Raw genomic sequence first — 18,402 nt, forward strand, 5'->3', positions numbered from 1 at the left:
GTGCTCGAAAATTTTTCTGAGATCCGTGAAGTGATCTCCACTCTTCTTAGACTTCACGACGACATCATCAATGTAAACCTCTAAGATCTTCCCAAGTATGTCGTGGAAGATCAGGTTCATGGCTCTCTGATATGTTGCTCCCGCATTCTTCAGTCCAAAAGGCATGACCACATATTCAAAAACTCCTGCAAACCCAGGGCAGCGGAATGCGATCTTGTGTCTATCTTCTTCCGTGACAGGAATCTGGTGATATCCCGCTGTACCATCCATGAAAGACAACAGTTCGTGCCCTGCAACTGCGTCTACCAACATGTCCGCAACAGGCATGGGGTAGACGTCTTTAGGTGTAGCCAAATTAAGGTCTCTGTAATCTACGCAGATCCTCATCTTGCCATTCTTCTTGCGAACATGCACTATATTGGACAGCCACTTATTGTACTTGGCTACCCTGATAATGCCTGACTTGTACATCTTTTCGACTTCCTCTTTGACCAGAACTTGGGTCTCCGAGTTCATTCTTCGCTGCTCTTGCTTCACAGGCCTCTTATCAGGCAGCGTTGGTAGTTGGTGGCATACCAAGTCTGGTGATAGGCCTGGCATGTCCTCTTATTTTTCAGCGAAGCAGTCCTTGAATTCCAGCAATAATTCAACGAGCCTCTATTTCTCGCTAGGCTCTAAGTAAGTGCTGATAGCCACTTCGATCGGCTCATCAGTTGTTCCCAGATTGACCTTTTTAGTAGGGTCCCTAACCTTCGGAGGTGTGTCATCCAATGCCGCTGGAGCAAGCTGAATCTCTTCTTCCTCCTCTTCTTGATCCGTGAACTCTTCATTAACAATTTCTAAGGTCGTGACTCGATCATAGGCCTCTGTTTCCACCAAGTATGAGGATAGCCTCTTATACAAAGAATGGAAGACCTCTACCTCTTCCTCCATGAGTTCGTGATCCATTAATTAGCACTTGGAGATGGCACCGCATATCCAGGCCTTTCGAGGTCGTTTTTTGTGACCGCGAGCCCCCATTGTGCCAATTCAGAGGTCGTCACCCCTGTGGGGCGGCCCTTATCATCAATACCAACGACTTGTAAAAGAGAGATTGGTTCTAGGTAATACCTTGCGTCCAAGTAGTTGGCGGACACCGAAAAAGGTCGCGGGTCTGCTTTACAATTTCTGCCTTGTCCGCGACTCTGTCCCATATGATCAGCTCCTGATGAAGGGTGGATGGGACATAATAACTCCTGTGGATCCAGTCGCGGCCCATAATTGCGCTATATGCCGTATAGCAATCTGTAACAAAGAAAGTTTAAACCCCTTCTGCTGGACCCACCTTGACTCGTAGGAAAATCAAACCCAATGTTTTGGTCACAGTCCCTGCGAAGTTCTTTAGCGTAAGGGAAGTGGATTGGATCTTTTCTTTCTTGATCCCTAGTAGATGCATGGTTCTGGTAGTAATGACATTCACAGCCGCACCGGTATCAACCATTATCTTGCTGACCTTAGTCCCATTCATTTCTGCTATGATATACAAAGGTCGCATGTGTTGCACCATGGCGGGTGTGGGTCTTGTGAAGCTCATGAAGAAACCCTTATTGTTAGCATCTTTAGTCTCAAGGAACACTGCTTCTTTCACCTGCGTTGTTGCAGCTGAAGTGATCTGCAACTGCTGTTCTCCAATCGCGTCGGTTTCTACACATTCCTGCGCAGCGACTGGTAAGGCATACTTAGTAGGGAGCAAATAAACCATATTGCAAGAGGTATCCACCATTTCTGTTTCGTCCATGTCATCATCAAGATTGAGCTTGGGTTCATCTGCTGGGATATCGGCGTTGAACCGTTTAACCATGAAAGCAACCAATGATTCCTCTGCAGGGATCACCGCCTTGGCTTGTTCGTGCTCCTGTACCATGGAAACCTGGTTCAGTGATTCAAAAATTTGTTTTGCCGCTGGCACTTCCTCTGGGAGAGCGACCATCAAGCTTTGAACTTTTTTCACAATTGCGGACCGATTGTCTTTGCCTCCCAGCCTGTCAAAGATGGAAGGCTCGCTATTTCTTTCTTCGCGAGATACTCTCCGCCAAACATTGACTTTACGAGCTGGCGGCGGTTCTTGCCTCGTGGAAACTAGGGACTTCTCCTGAGCGCTGCTTTTGGGGGCACGTGGCTTTTGCTCTTTGTGTGATACCTTGGGCTGCTGTTTCTGAACTTGCGGGGAAACGAATCTCTTGGAGGCCAGTGCCTCCAATTGTCTCTGATACTCTTCTGGAGGTTTCAGTAATTGCGATGGTTTGATCAGTCCTTGATCTAGTGCTTCCAAGGTTCGCTTTGCTTCTCCAAACCTCCGCTGGAGTTTTCTCTTCCTTGAAGAGCTCATCTCCACCGCCTTGCCCTTCTTCTGTGTATACCATCTCCCTTCTTTGATGGAGGACGTCAACACTGGCGGAATGTAAGGTCTGGTTAAAACCCCTTGCCGCTTATCTACTTGCTCTTCTTCCCTCGCTGTCTTCAACTTTTTGAATAAGTTTGAGTCCCTTGGAGAAAGAGTTTCTGAACCACTGTATACTCTTGGGCTGCATGGTTGGAAGTTTCTAGAGGATGATGCTAACCGTATTGGCGGCAGAGATCCAAAGCGGACAGTCTGGGATGTTTCCTCATCTAGGGCTTGAGTGTCACATTCTTCCTTGCACCGCGAGCATAGGACGATGGGTAAACGAGTCTTGGATTCCCGCTTCATGACTTTGTCTCCAATCCTTTTCAAATCCTTAGCCGCATGGTCTGGACTTTGATTCTGCTAATCTTTTTCACCCCATGCCACGTCCACCATGTTGATGCCGGTATCTGGGAAGGGATCTATGTCCACCAACGCTGCTGCTGTTGTCGGTGCCTCTACTTGCAAACTACCGTTATTTAACCAGATTTGGATCTGATCCTTCAGCTTAACACAATCGGCTGTATTATGATTCCACATATTATGGAGTTTGCAGTATTTCTTCCCCCTTAGCTGCTCTGGTTTGGGAAATGGGCCGAAGTCGGTTTTCACCATCTTCGCGGCGATCATTTCATCTAAGATTTCATGCGCTTTGTTCGCGTTGTATGTATAACTTGCGAACTCTGGTTTGGTGAAAACCACCGACTTGAGCTTCACCGGCTCTTTGCACAGCTTCAGTTGCTTTAACGTTGAAGCCTTTTTCTCGGTGAGCTCCAGGGCAGCTATCTCATCTTCTTCAGACTCATCAGCCTCTGCTGTACTAGATTGCTCACTCTTGTAGTAAGGATCAAAGGAACTGGATTGATGGCTGAGTGCAGCCACTATTCGGCGTTTCCCTGGGATATATGTCCCCTTCGAGGCGTTTTTCATAGCGTCCATCTCCTTGAGCAAGTGCTCGAAACTTCCTACTTCTGTGATCAGTTCCCCCATGGAATTGAACATGCTTCCATGCTGTTTTTTGCGTTGGCGGGGCTCTAAGCCTTTGATTGCCAATTTCACCAGTTCTTTCTCCAGCAGAATTACGTTCAACTTTCCCTTCTGGATCTGAAAGCGCTGAAGGTACCTGATAGCGGATTCAGTTGGCTGCTGAGCCATCTGAGTGAGTGAAGCCAGATCTACTTCCGGCTCGATAGTCCCGAAGGTTTCCTTGAACAGCTTCTCCATCGCAGGCCAACTCGCAATTGATCCCAGTTGTAGCTTAGTGAACCAGGTGAAGGCAGACCCCGATAAAGAAGTAGCGAAGATGTTACACTTCAGATTGTCGTCGTTCTGGTACTGGCCACACTGTACTCGAAACCTAACCAAATGGGCCGCGGCATTTTCGACTTCCTCTCCCGAGAAAGTAGAGAACGTAATGTTCTTATATCCCCTAGGATAAGGTGTCTGTGAAATATGCGGTGGGAAGGGCCCTTGGTAGGCCTCCTCCAGGTTAGGCCTCTGGTTCGCAGCCCTGATCATTGCTTCTACCTCCTCTCTCCTTATATATCTTGGATCAGGAGGAGGTGGGTGAACCACTATACCATCAACTGGCTAGATCAGCGGTGGCGCCTGTGAAGCCTGATTAACCAAAGATATGCCGCCTCCATGGGTCGTTTTGTGTCGGGTTGACGTCTGCTACGTAAAACCCACTGCTGGCTGACCCTTTGTGGCTGCGGTGACCTTCGCTGGACTTTCAACCCGGTCGATACCATAATGACTTGCTGGAGGTGGATCGTGGTGCACGTATTCAACTCAGTCGCTGTCATATTGGGGAAACAGGCTATGACCAACAGAGGCCCCTTCATTGATTTTCAAAGTCCTGGTCCCTTGCGTGACTGATGACGTGGCGTTGTTCTTCCCACCCGTTGCCAGAGTAGTTTCTTTACCTCTAACTGATACATCAGTAGCGGATGTGGCTGTACTGCCGCCACTTTCTTTTTCTCGAGCATTTGGTGGTATGTACTTACCTAACCCTGTAGGCTGGCCGAGGGACCCTAGAATAGCATTGGGGTCCCCTAACACCTTATTCAGGACATCTCTTGCCTGATCCATCTCAGTTTTTTGCATGGCAACTTGGATCGCGGTATTGGATCCCTCACTGCGAATAGCCGCGACTTCTGTGAGAATGACCTTAGTCTGCGCAGCTTGGGCATTTATCAAGGTCACGAGCTGTTCATGTTGCTCCTGGGCTTGTCGTGACGTGTGGTCTATATTCCCTTGCAATAGCTCCGTATTGCGCTCCATCTCCAGCCTGACTTTCGTTATCAGATTGTTGGACATCCGTCGCTGCTCCTCGAATCTTTTAGCCGTCTTTGCCAAGAATGTACTATTGTTTTTTCGCATGATGTTAAGTTGCGCTTCCAGGATGGCGTTTTCTGGGATAGGGATGGGTACAAAAATATCCCCTCTCACCTCGTCCTCAGCCACCCTGGTGGTATCAAATGCTCTTCCGGCCTCATTAGGCTCGACGGTGAGAACTGCCTCGCCCGCAGTATCCGGCTGTTGACATTCTCCTCGTTCGGTCGTCATCTCTGTTGATGGCGTGTGGAGAGAAAATCTTTGAATTACTAATTCTTTTGAAAGACCACGACAGTCTGCACGCGTGTGCGGTCTATAACTAGGGGTCTTATGTTTCAAGCAGTTGACGTAAACCTTTTGGTAAGGGTTATCGTCTGACTTCCCAATGGTGAATATCTGGCAGTATGCTGTATTGTATAAGTAGCTGAATTCAATAAGATTTTGTGAATCAAGGTTTAGACTTGCAGTCCAAGTATAGTTGCCTAGACACAAACTTTCTTTCAAATCCTTTGGGCAACCTTACTGAAATGGCCAGGTGGGGGAGGGCGAACAAAAGAGGCAGAATCCATTTTGGCATGAACTACTCCCACATAGTGGTTTAGGCCCATTTGCACGCACTTCTGGATTCAATAACCTGTTATGAACGTTGTCCCATTTCTAGACACCATTTCACATAGGCTATACTTACTAAGATGAGAAAGATCATATGTGTGAAGACAGTTCAACAAGTGTTAATAAAAACCGTCCTTAACCTTAAGGGACCTGAACTAGGCACCAATAAGGAGTTTAAGTCAATATTAACAAAAGAGACTTCACCTATTCCGTTATGATTCACAACCCCTTACTAACCTCAATTTCTTAATAGTGGTGTGATTTACAGCTCCCAGTATGTCCCACCGAGTGTGCCAAAATGTTTGGCTCCAATTTTGTTGCAGCTGGTCAACAGTCTCTTTTCTGCGCGGGCGTGCCAGCACCGTTCGGGTGTGGTCCTTGGGGTTGTCCCTTGACCTGACTTCTTTCAAGCGATTGTGGACGAGGAGAGCACCAACCTCGTCGTGGGATTCTTTGTGCCTCGTGGTGAGGACTTTTGCTGAGCTTCTTCAAAATCACAATCGATACTCAATGTTGTAGATCGAGCAGAGCGAGAACTACTAAGAAGTAAGGAGAACTTGCTAAAGCGTGACTTTAGCTTGGCTGGGTTGCTAGGGCGTTACCCTTGCTTGGCTGGTTCTGTAACCGTTGTGGTTGCGGCACTACCGTCGGCTCCCGAGGAGACTAGGACCGAAGAACATTGGCAGAGGGTTTGGTGGCACTGAAAGTCTGCTTCTGAGAAGACTAGGACTAGGAGTGTGATCACCGGTAAGAGAAAGAGAAGGAGAGGAGTTGCTCTTAGAGAGGTTGCTCTAGAGAGAACTTAGATCATCTTAGAGATGTTTTGATGTTGTGAATCTGTGTTTTTGTGATGAATTTGTAACCTCTATTTATAGACTACCATGCCAAAGCATTTAGCATTAAACAAATGATAGTGGAGCATTAATTGGAGATCAGAAATGATGAATTTTGGAGATAAGGAAGCATAATTGGAGATAAAGAATGATGAATTTCGGAGATAAGGAGGTAAGGAGGCATAATTGGAGATAATTAAGGAATGATGAATTTTGGAGATAAAGAAGCACTTTCGGCTCCTTTATTCCTTCAATTATATCTCCATCAAGCATTCCGAATTTGACCGTGACTTCTTCATAACAAATGTTTCACTATGAGTGTAGATCATCCTGGTCAAATTTCAGAGCTTTTCATATAGTGGTTGGGCTGGAAACGCTGCTGGACCTCTTACAGGTCCAGTTTTCCAGTTTTGCTTCTGCAAAAGATTGGACTGATTTTTTGAATGCCTTCCACTAAAATCTAGCTCTGGCACTCTTCATAAGAAATGTTCCACTATGAGTGTAGATTTAATCTGGATAGTTTTAGCTCATTTCAATTTAATTTGGTTAGTCTGCCGCCCCTCCTTCCTTGTTTAGCTCGGTTTCTCCTAGCCGAAGTAGGAAAATGTGCTAAAGTTGACTTTTCATGTTTCCATGCTTCCATGCTTCCATAGTAGGCTTTATTTAGCCACTAAATATATATTTCGAACTTGTCGATGATATACAGCTTGAGCCACTGACATTGGCTCAATTTCTCCAAGACATGCCTTGTCAAGCCAAAATGCTCATTTTGGGTCCAAACAGTTCTAGCAACCAAACAACACATTTTCAAAAGTGGAATTTGAAATGGGCTAAGAGTTTTGGGCTTGCAATAGGAGCCCAATTCGGAAAATGACAAATCACTAAGTAAATACAAGTATGAGAGACGCGCCCCAGGGTTGCGGGTCTCCTGAGATTTTGTAAACGAGTAGGAAATAAATAAACAAGTAAATTTGTTAGAAAGTAAATAAACAAGTTACTTCAAAATCCAGTAAAAGACCAAAACCATTTCTTGATAAAGTCAAAGAGAAATGCGCCAAGCCGAACCATGTGCCTCTTCTGTATGCTCCCCGACCACGTACTCGAAACCTGCATACTGTTGTAGGGGTGAGCTTTCGTCCTCGCATGCCCAATAGGGGCCGACCCAACCATGCTAGGTTTGAAAGATAATAATAATAATAATCAAAAATATTTACCACATAATATTGTGCACGTTTATCGAAAATACTTTAAAAAGAGACAACCACAAACATTTATTTCTTTTATAAAGCATATGTAGTATGCTTCACACAATTTGGAGCTCCGAGATACTTACCTGCCGGCTAAACTCAAACAAATCGGTGACCGACCTGGTTCGTCATCCTTCGAGAACAGGCCAACTACTCTATAGTTCCCGTGACTACATGTAGCGAAAGTGTCCATTTCCTAGCTCTGAGTCTCCTATGACTGGTTCACTGTCTGTACTTACCTTTCCTCGATAAACATAGGAGCACAGCCCCCTCCAGAGGTTCACGGTTATCGACACCGTGGGATCCCTAGGAATCTACGCGTCTAGGTCTCATTCACTTTCAGGTCACAAGTACAAATATAGGATGGGTATAGTATCTCAACATGCAAGTCTAGCCTCGGTTTTCGCAATAAACATTTATTAGTTATGGAAACACGGATATCACGAGGCATCGACTAATGAACAACCAAAAGCGCACTTGCAGGAAACATACTATCTTAGTATAGCATTCCACATATATTGATAAGCCTCTAACAAGGAAGGGACAGCTCACTCTACTTGGATATGGAGTGCTCGTCCACATTCGGGTTCGTTCCCGACTTTCTATCATTTGTCCAAATCCAAACGCACACGCTCGAGTCCTTTAACAAAAACTAAATCCGATAAGTAATTAATTCATAACTCACTTTAAAATTCACCAAATAACCCATGAACGATAATTATCAAAAACCATTCCCCAACAACTCACTTAGAATAGTAAGCTCATTTGGGATATGGTGATCATACCTCTTTCAATAATATGGTTCGGGTTAAATATATTGTCTACCCATCCTTTCTTTTAGTAACAATCACTCTTACCATTCCCCAAATAATCCAAATGATCGATGTAACATTTGAATCACTTGGGATATGGTGATCATACTTGGCACTTTCACCTTCTTTTGTTTAGCACTTTTACTTTAAGAAAATAAAGCACAACTACCATTCCCGAATGATTTTGTTTACTAAGTTCATTCCCGAATGATTTTGTTTACTAAGTTCATTCCGGGATATGATAACTAATAAGTTCATTCCGGGATATGATAACTAAGAGAATACTTTCATTGTTTTTGTTTCCTTAACTTTAATAGAGTAACTTAAGCATATGAAAACCACCATTTTCTTTATCAATAGCTTCTCAATAATAACATCAATCACAACATTTAGTTTACGTCGTAAAATTGATCCAATCTCAATTTCCAAACTGTTTGTGCCTTTGACCCAAAATGTCACTTTAAATTTACCTTCATTTAATCCATTTAATCCATTTTCCAACCATTCAACATCATGCTCAACAACCCACAATTAACTTACTCTTATTACCCATTTCTACAATTTCAATCGTGAGTCACAACACCAAAACTTAACCGAGTCACATATCTGCTACCAATAATTTCACACATTAACCACACTCATTCATCTATCAAACAACAGATTACAACCACAATAGTTTCACCAAACAGCAGATTCAAAACCCAGACCCTTACCAATTCTTCTTTTCCAAACTGAGAGCTAATTCCAAATGCTGCAATCCACCATCCATAGTCGTGTAAACACCTAACAAATACCAGATCATTAATAACCAAATCCTGACCATTTCGGTATCCCAAAACAGAACCTGTACATGGCTCTTACCTTTTCCAGTTTCAATTGAAACTGACCCAGCAGTCTTCTCTTTCCCCAAAACTTCCAGAAACGCAGTCCTCCAAATTAAACAATCCAAAATTAGGGTTTTCAGTCCACATCGAAATTGGATGTTTAATCGAAAAGAGGGGTACGACAATTACCTAATCGTGACTGTACGAAGATCCGACGTTCATGAGTGGCGGAGCTACAGTGGTCGATGCACCAGCGGTGGCGCGTGTAGCGCGTGAGGCAGCTTTGGTCGGAGTCGGAGGTTAAGGTCTCGGGAATAGGTGAGTAGTGAGGTGGGGGTTCCGTTTACGGATGTGATTTAGCTCATTTCGGAAGGGAGATTGGAGAACGGAGGCATGCATAGCCTCGAGCTCCGACGATGCTCGTGCGGCGTCGTGCGTCGTTGATCGGTGATGGGATGTTCGTGGCTTGATGAATAGGTGAGTAGTGAGGCGGGGGTTCCGTTTACGGATGTGATTTAGCTCGTTTCGGAAGGGAGATTGGAGAACAGAGGCATGCAGAGCCTCGAGCTCTGACGATGCTCGTGTGGCGTCGTGCGTCGTTGATCGGTGATGGGATGTTCGTGGCTTGATGGTCGGCGCTCTCCAAGCATCGTTGGTGGGTTGAAGTGACGGCCGGAAGTCGGTGAACACAGACTTCGTAGTGTCTTCGTTTTCCAGGCGTGCATGCTACGACGGTTCTGGGTTCTCGATCTGCGGCGAAAATGGCTGGGCTTTGATCGGATTTGGATGCTAGTTCGAAGGGTGGAGACTGTGTGGTGACATGGTGGCCGGAACTGGAGTCTCCGGTGGTGGCAGAGAGAAGGAGAGCGGAAGCGAGAGGTTAGGGTCGATGCCGGGCTTCGAGGGGATTTGGTCAGATTTGGATTGTGGTTCCGTTGGTGGTAGCATTGACGAGAGGTGGTGGCCGGACTCTATGATTCTGGCGAAGGCAGAGATGGAGGACGAGAGAGTGAGGTCGGGGGAGAAAGAGAGAGATGCAGCCGAGAGAGGAGAGAGGGAGAGAATGGGAATCTAGGGTTTTCCCTTGCCAACTTTCTATTTATACTAGCGCGTGAGAAATGTCAAATTTGCCCTCACGTCAAATTACGTAATACTCCACGCTGATCGCTTTCGGGTTTTCGGGCTCGTAACTTGTATTCGTTTTTCACCAACAATTTCTCTAACAGACTCAATATTCAAATTCGCTACAACCCAATTCGTATCCTATTCCAATTTACTTCGACAATTTGTCTCGATAAATTCTAGTAATAATTTAGGCCCAAATAAAAGAACATTGGCCCAAACTTAAATCACATGGCCCGAATTAAAGAATCTCGTCACCAAAGAAATCTTCGAACTCAACTCCTTCACTTGAGTGACCTTGTGAAAAAAAAATCTTATTGGAGAAAAAAATAACCTTAAAAAAATTAAACAAAAATGTTCGGGGGCTCACACTCCACCCCCCTTAAAATAAATTTCGTCCTCGAAATTTGCCCGATGCATGAATGAGAGAGGTTACTTCTTTTCACCTCGGACTCGAGTGTGCACAAGACACAGTTTTACCTTCCTCTGATACTTTTTGAACCATTACCTTTCACATGGTTCATGTTACTTCACTTATTGGGATGACCTCATCAAACTCTCTAACCATTTGGTTTTTGTAAATTGCGATTTTCCTCAATCACATTGTACGTGTATGTCACACATTTGATTTCATAGTCTCACCCAACTCCTCTGAGCTCAATGCCATATACAAAGACATTATCACTTCAGCATTTCTGAAAAATTCAAAGAGCCTTAAGACAAATCGGGGACTAACATTTAGTCGCCCACTAATCTCAATAACAACATACTGCAAAGCAGTAGTAAATCCACTTATCAACCTCGTTTCCGCAAGTAGATGACCAACACATTAGTGTAAAAATTTCCCAAGCTTTACTTGTAAACAATTCGCGTGGAGTACCCCATCACGCATCAAGTTACGCAACATAAAAACATTCATAAAACTTTCACATTTTGTGCTTCCGTTAGCTACGTATCCCAATTTCGGGGCTATCTTTATCACTTCACCAAGTGTTCCTATTATACTTTCCATAGGATACACTTCTCACCATGAATAATGATTCTTTTCGATAAATAACTCGCTGGATAGTAACTTCGTTGCAACCATGCAATAATGGCTTACTTTTTAAAATCACTTAAAACAAATTGACGTCTACACTCAATTCCCATGTAACGAGAGTAGAAAATTACTCGGGAATTTGAGCCTCACATATGAGTAGCAACCAAGAAAGGAAGCAAAGCTTTCTTTGCATGTCTAAAATAAGTTTCGTAGAACGTCACTACGAATGATAAGTCAACGATGTCATCACTGACGTCAGCCTTGTAGTTATCAACGATTTTGGTTGTCAAACCTCATACACCCTTATTCGTAGCTTAGTAGATACTGTTTACTCCATGACCAAACAATTGTGGCAGCTTGTACATATGATGTCGAAACCAAGCACACAATTCAATAGACTTGATGTCACATTGTGAAATTGCGACAACTAGGTATCTACTGCACGTCATGAGACACCAATCAATGGGTCACTAGGTATTGAGCGAACAAACCGCCCAATGCTCAAGGCATCAAGTTGCAACAATACTTTTTGATAATGCTCAACGAAATTCGTGGGTCACCAATCGAAGTTGACTCCTTGGAATTTGTAAAGTTCGTAGCATTTCCATTCACGGTCTCAACCTTGAACTATCATTTTCATCATACGAACTCGTTTGATGTCAAAACTCAAAAATCAAGTCATAAGCGCTCCTTGCAATTTTTGGTTAATCCAAAACAGTTGAATCGATTACAAGCACTTTATTTTCTTGTGTCCTCGTCCGACAACAAGAAAAAGTAATTTCTATATATTTTCCTCTAAAGTAGTCCTTTACTTTCAAAGTGGGTGTCCTGAGTATATTCGAAGGTGAACTAACATTCTTCCAACCACCAGTTTTACATAAAAAGAATAACCAAAGAGAAAAGAAAATCACAACGACTTTAACATTTCCCAGTTTCCAAGAAGTTGGAAAATAATTTTGAATGGTTTCACGACTGGAATTTTTTGGATAAACAATTTCAACCAAATCAAGATCCCTAGATCCAATCTAGAGATACTGACTGAGACCGTCGTAAAATCTCAGAAATTTAAAAGTAGTAGAGGTCTACATTTCAAGTAGCTACAGGGACAAAACAGTAAAATTCTCATAATTTTAATTTTTGCTTGAAAATGGATTAGGGAAATTTTCAACTTTCCTACTTTTCGAACAAGAGTTGTTGGCAAGAACTTTTTGGTAGGTAAGGGAATAATTTCAAATGCATTTTGCTGAAACAGCCTTGAAGGTAGTTTTGAGTTTGTTTTCAAAGTCTAGGTTGTAAAACTTCTAAAGAACCTAAAATTGTTCAAGCTTCGTAAAACAAAACGTTTTAGTAAGGAAAACTCGATTGTTTGAGGTGTAGTCTCTTGACTTATGAGGAAAACATTTTGAGTAATGCAAGAGACGAAAATCAACTTTTGTAGTAAGAGGCGAGAAAGTAAAATAGTTAGTGTAAACTCCTGGTGTGGAAGAAATGTTACGAATTCCTTGTCTCAAAAGCAAACATGTGAGGTAAATGCGCAATTTGTCACCTAGATTCTCGAACTCGTACTCGTCTTTTACCTTATCATGCCTCAAATCCCGATGTAGTGGATTTCTCCCCAAGCAAAACTAGGAGATACATCGATCCGGGAGAGCTACGGTTGACTTGCGATTTCTTCTATCGATTTGAGTCAACAAAGGATCGTACCTAGTTTCTTGATTATGGTGTACCTCTTCAAACGAATTCCATACCAAGGTAGCGAACTGAAGCTTTAGGTTCATCCACGCTAATCACCGTAATCAAGAGGAAACTAACTCGAACTTCAATCTTTTAAGGTAACGAAACCTTTGGAATGATTGTCCCAATAATAGACTCATGAGCTCGCCGATTGCCCATAAGTATTTGTGTTCAAACCTTTCTCGACTTTTCCTTTTCTTGATGGCGAAGCCACAATATGTAATTCTACATGGCACACTGATCACCTTTCTCCACATCCCTATAGGAGGCATTAATTCAACTTTCGAATTTTCAAATACTCCTTGACGTTACCATTTCAACTTCATTGTAACCATGTAATCAAAGTTGCCTTTCAAGAGTGTGCTACCGACTTGTCCACGTTCCGAAATTCGTAGCGTTTTTGACTTCAAAGCAATCAAAGATTCCTTGAAGTAAAGAAAACTGGCTGCTAAAGTTATAATCCTTTAAAGATCTTTTCTAGACCACTCTTAGAAACGTTAAGGTGTTCCTACTAATACCAATACAAGGGCGTGGCCTTGTAATCTCAAAGCATCCTAACATATTTTTGCCAAAACATTTTTTTGATGCCCAAGAAAACCGAGTGTTTTGCTCAACCAAATTCGACACTTGAAAAATTTGAAAAGGGTTGCTAGTTTTGCAAAAACAATTTTCAAAGTACTTCGAAACCTAGAGCTCTGATACCACTTTACTGTGGTGACCCGAGAGAGGGGTCCCACAGCGCCGCGACCCCGTGCCAATGAGAAACCGACATGTCACGAATGATATCCCGATAACTCATCAACTCGAAATCGCAAGGCCTTTTGGGTACAAACTGTTGGTTTACAAAACACTTTCTTGGACAAATCGTTCTTGCAACCAAACAACACATTTTCAAAAGCGGAATTTGAAATGGGCTAAGAGTTTTGGGCTTGCAATAGGAGCCCAATTCAGAAAATGACAAATCACTAAGTAAATACAAGTATGAGAGACACGCCCTAGGGTTGCGGGTCTCCCGAGATTTTGTAAACGAGTAGGAAATAAATAAACAAGTAAATTTGTTAGAAAGTAAATAAACAAGTTACTTCAAAATCCGGTAAAGGACCAAAACCATTTCTTGATAAAGTCAAAGAGAAATGCGCCAAGCCGAACCATGTGCCTCCTCTGTATGCTCCCCCCCCGACCACGTACTCGAAACCTGCATACTGTTGTAGGGGTGAGCTTTCGTCCTCGCATGCCCAGTAGGGGCCGACCCGACCATGCTAGGTTTGAAAGATAATAATAATAATCGAAAATATTTACTACATAATATTGTGCACGTTTATCAAAAATACTTTAAAAAGAGGCAACCACAAACATTTATTTCTTTTATAAAGCATATGCAGTATGCTTCACACAATTTGGAGCTCCGAGATACTTACCTGCCGGCTAAACTCAAACAAATCGGTGACCGACCTGGTTCGTCATCCTTCGAGAACAGGCCAACTACTCTATAGTTCCCGTGACTACATGTAGCAAAAGTGTCCATTTCCTAGCTCTGAGTCTCCTATGACTGGTTCACTGTCTATACTTACCTTTCCTCGACAAACATAGGAGCACAGCCCCCTCCGGAGGTTCACGGTTATCGACACCGTGGGATCCCTAGGAATCTACTCATCTAGGTCCCATTCACTTTCAAGTCACAAGTACAAATATAGGATGGGTACCGTATCTCAACATGCAAGTCTAGCCTCGGTTTTCGCAATAAACATTTATCAGTTATGGAAACACAGATATCACGAGGCATCGACTAATGAACAACCAAAAGCGCACTTGCAGGCAACATACTATCTTAGTATAGCATTCCACATATATCGAAAAGCCTCTAACAAGGAAGGGACAGCTCACCCTACCTGGATATGGAGTGCTCGTCCACATTCGAAAAGAGAGCTGACGCAGTCGGAAAGATCACCTAGGTTTACAAGCAATAAACCTAAAAATAAAAGGTTCTAGAGTCCATCAGAGATAAAAGAGATAAATCTCAATTTGATTGAAAATATGATAAAAGATAGTTCTGCAGTTGTTTAAGGTTGCTTATATATGAGGAAAGAAACCCTAGGACGACTAACAATGAAACCCTAAATCCCACGGGAAAAAATAAAACAAACCAAAAAAAAACTAGGAAATCGAAATTTCGAAAAAACAGTAAATTGCAGTTTTGAGGCCCTAAACGACTCCGAAAGCCAGAAAAAGCCCACACGTCGTTGCATAGTGACGAGTTTTGTTCCTAGCGCGATTCCCTTTCTAGAAAGCTATGGCATGCTCCAATCAGACACCGAGCTGTGGCGTAGCTACTAGTAACTTTTCTTTTTCCTCCTTTTGCACGATCAAACTGCTCTTCAAATTGGGCTGCCATCCGTTCTGCATCAGTCTTCTCCACCTCCGAAGATAAAGAATCTCACGGGATTTAGAAATAAAGAATCTCATCTTCACGAAACTCATGCAGATCAGCCACATTAAAGGTGTTAGAAATGCCCATGGAATCAGGAAGGGCAACAACATAAGCATTGTCGTTGATCTTTGTCAGCACCTTAAAAGGACCATATTTTCTGGGCTTAAGCTTATTGTAGGTACCTACAGGAAATCTCTCCTTCCTCAGAAACACCATCACGTCATCACCCTCTTAGAACACTTTAACTCTTCGATGCTTGTCAGCTGTAACTTTATACTTGGCATTAGTTTTTTCCAGCTTGGCCTTAACTTCTTCTCTAACAACCTGCACATCTCTAGCCATATCCTCAGCAGCAGTACTAACACCAAAAACTTTAGGAAGCTTCACCAAATCAACCACATGTCGAGGAACAACAGTATAAACTAATGAGAATGGTGACTTCCCTGTTGCACCATGCACAACACTGTTATAAGCAAACTTCACCTGTGGTAAAGCATAATCCCACTGTTTGGGCCTATCTCCACAAACACTCCGAACCATGTTATCCAAAGTTCTGTTAGTAACCTCTGTCTGCCCATTAATTTAAGGATGAGCTGTGCTGCTACGATTCAAAGCTGTTCCAAACATTCTCCACAATGTAATCCAGAAGTGACTAAGAAACTTCGTGTCTCTATCAGAAGTAATGGACTTGGTCACTCCATGTAAACGAACCACCTCCCTAAAATACAGTTTGGCTATATTGGACGCATCAACATTCTTCTTACAAGCTATAAAGTGCGCCATCTTGGAGAACCTGTCAACTACCACAAACACAGAATCCACACCCCTTTGGGTACGGGGTAATCCCAACACAAAGTCCATAGCAAGATCCTGCCAAATATCTTTAGGAACAGGAAAAGGTAGATAAAGACTTGTATTTTGGGACTGACCTTTGGAAACCTGGCAGGTGTAGCACTTCCTCACAATAGATCCTACATCCTTCTTCAGCTGCGGCCAGAAATACCTCTCGTCAAGGCTAGCAATAGTTTTGTCACGGGCCCAAGTGCCCACTCAAACCCCCTCCATGCAAATCTCTAATCAATTTCTCCCTCAATGAGGAACTGGGAATACATAGCCGATTCCCCTTGAATAAATAACCATCATTCACATGGAAATCTGCAACTGCATGATTGCTACTACACTTGGCCCAAATCTCCTTAAAATCAACGTCTTCCTCATACAATTCTCTCAAGAGATCAAAATCCACAATCTCCTGAGCTAGAGTGACCAGCAAGGAAGCTCTCCTACTGAAAGCATCTGCCACCCTATTAAGAGTACCAGATTTATACTGAATTACAAAAGGAAATTTCTACAGAAAACTCACCCATCTTGCATGCATCTTGTTCACAGTTCTCTGGCTATTTAGGTACTTCAAGGCATGATGATCAGTGAACAATACAAACTCTCTCTGAATAAAGTAGTGCTCCCATTGCTTCAATGCTCGGAACACTGCATAAAATTCCTGATCATAAGTACTCCACTTTTGTCAAGCTTCACTTAGCTTTTCACTAAAGAACGCTACTGGTCTCTTTTCTTGTGACAACACAGCACCTACTCCCACGCCACTAGCATCACATTCCACCTCAAACACCTTGTCGAAATTGGGAAGAGCAAGAACTGGTGCAGTACAGAGTTTCTCCTTGATTAAGGCAAAGCTCTTCTCTTGCTCTCCCCACTGGAATTTGCCTTTCTTCAAACATTCAGTAACAGGAACAGTAATGGTACTGAAATTCCTCACAAATCTCCTGTAGAAAGCAGCTAAACCATGAAACCTCCGCACTTCAGAAACTGTTTTTGGAGCTGGACATTCTCTTATAGCTCGTACCTTCTCTTCATCAACCTAAATGCCTTCCTCTCCAACCACAAAACCCAGAAACAACAGCTTACTAGTGCAGAAAGTACACTTTTTCAGGTTAATGTACAGTTTATTTTCCTGTAAGGCTCCTAAAACCTGCCTCAAATGAACCAGATGTTCTTCTTTGGTTCTACTATATATCAATATATCATCAAAATACACCACAACAAAAGAACCAATAAAAGGACGAAGAACCTGGTTCATGACCCTCATAAAGGTGCTAGGTGCATTAGACATCCCGAATGGCATCACCATCCACTCATATAAGCCATCCTTGTTCTTAAAGGCTGTCTTCCACTCATCCCTTGGCTTGATTCGAATCTGATGGTAACCACTTCGAAGATCTATCTTGGTAAACACCTTGGAACCCTCCAGCTCATCAAGCATGTCCTTCAAACAAGGGATAGGAAACCTGTACTTCACAGTGATCTTATTTATAGCCCTACTATCAACACACATCCTCCATTGATTACCCTTCTTAGGAACAAGGAGGACTAGAACTGCACAAGGACTCATACTTTCACGAATGAACCCTTTCTTCAGCAAGTCTTCAATCTGCTCCCTCAAAATCTCGTTCTCTTTAGGACTCATGCGGTAATAGGGCAGATTCGGTAAACTAGCTCCGGGAACCAAATCAATCTAATGTTGAATGTCCCTCATAGGTGGTTACTCATTGGGCAACTCATCTGAAATCAGCTCTTCAAACTCTCTTAACATATTCTCACTTCCGTAGGAATCACCATATCTTCCTTTTCTGCAGTCAACAACCCTTTAATCACCACTGGACAAATAACTTCAGATTCTTTAAAGGCTTCCTCCATCTCGATTTCACTGCTAGACAAGGTTAGAAAACTCTCCCCTTTCTTTACACCAAATCTCTCAAATTGATAAATAGGAGCCATGGCAATTTTATGACTATTCCACATAAACATCATCACATTATCTCTGCCTTTGTACGTCACATCCACATCAAATTGCCAAGGTCGCCCAAATAAAATATGACAAGTATCCATATCAATAATATCACATAGAACTTCATCTTTATAATGCTTACCAATGGATACCCGTACTTTGCAGGACTCAGCAACTCGAACTTAT

General features: G+C 42.9%; 1 protein-coding gene across 1 annotated transcript; it reads right to left on the reverse strand.

The window, feature by feature from the left end:
• Window positions 1-2,785: 2,785 nt before the first annotated feature.
• On the reverse strand, window positions 2,786-3,940 carry LOC112164079. The gene has a single exon (XM_024300319.1). It carries the CDS (start codon window positions 3,938-3,940, stop codon window positions 2,786-2,788), a length of 1,155 nt encoding a protein of 384 aa, XP_024156087.1.
• Window positions 3,941-18,402: the final 14,462 nt, after the last annotated feature.

Source organism: Rosa chinensis, chromosome 5 (genome assembly GCF_002994745.2).
Source record: "Rosa chinensis cultivar Old Blush chromosome 5, RchiOBHm-V2, whole genome shotgun sequence".
In the NCBI taxonomy this organism is placed as follows: Eukaryota; Viridiplantae; Streptophyta; class Magnoliopsida; order Rosales; family Rosaceae; genus Rosa; species Rosa chinensis.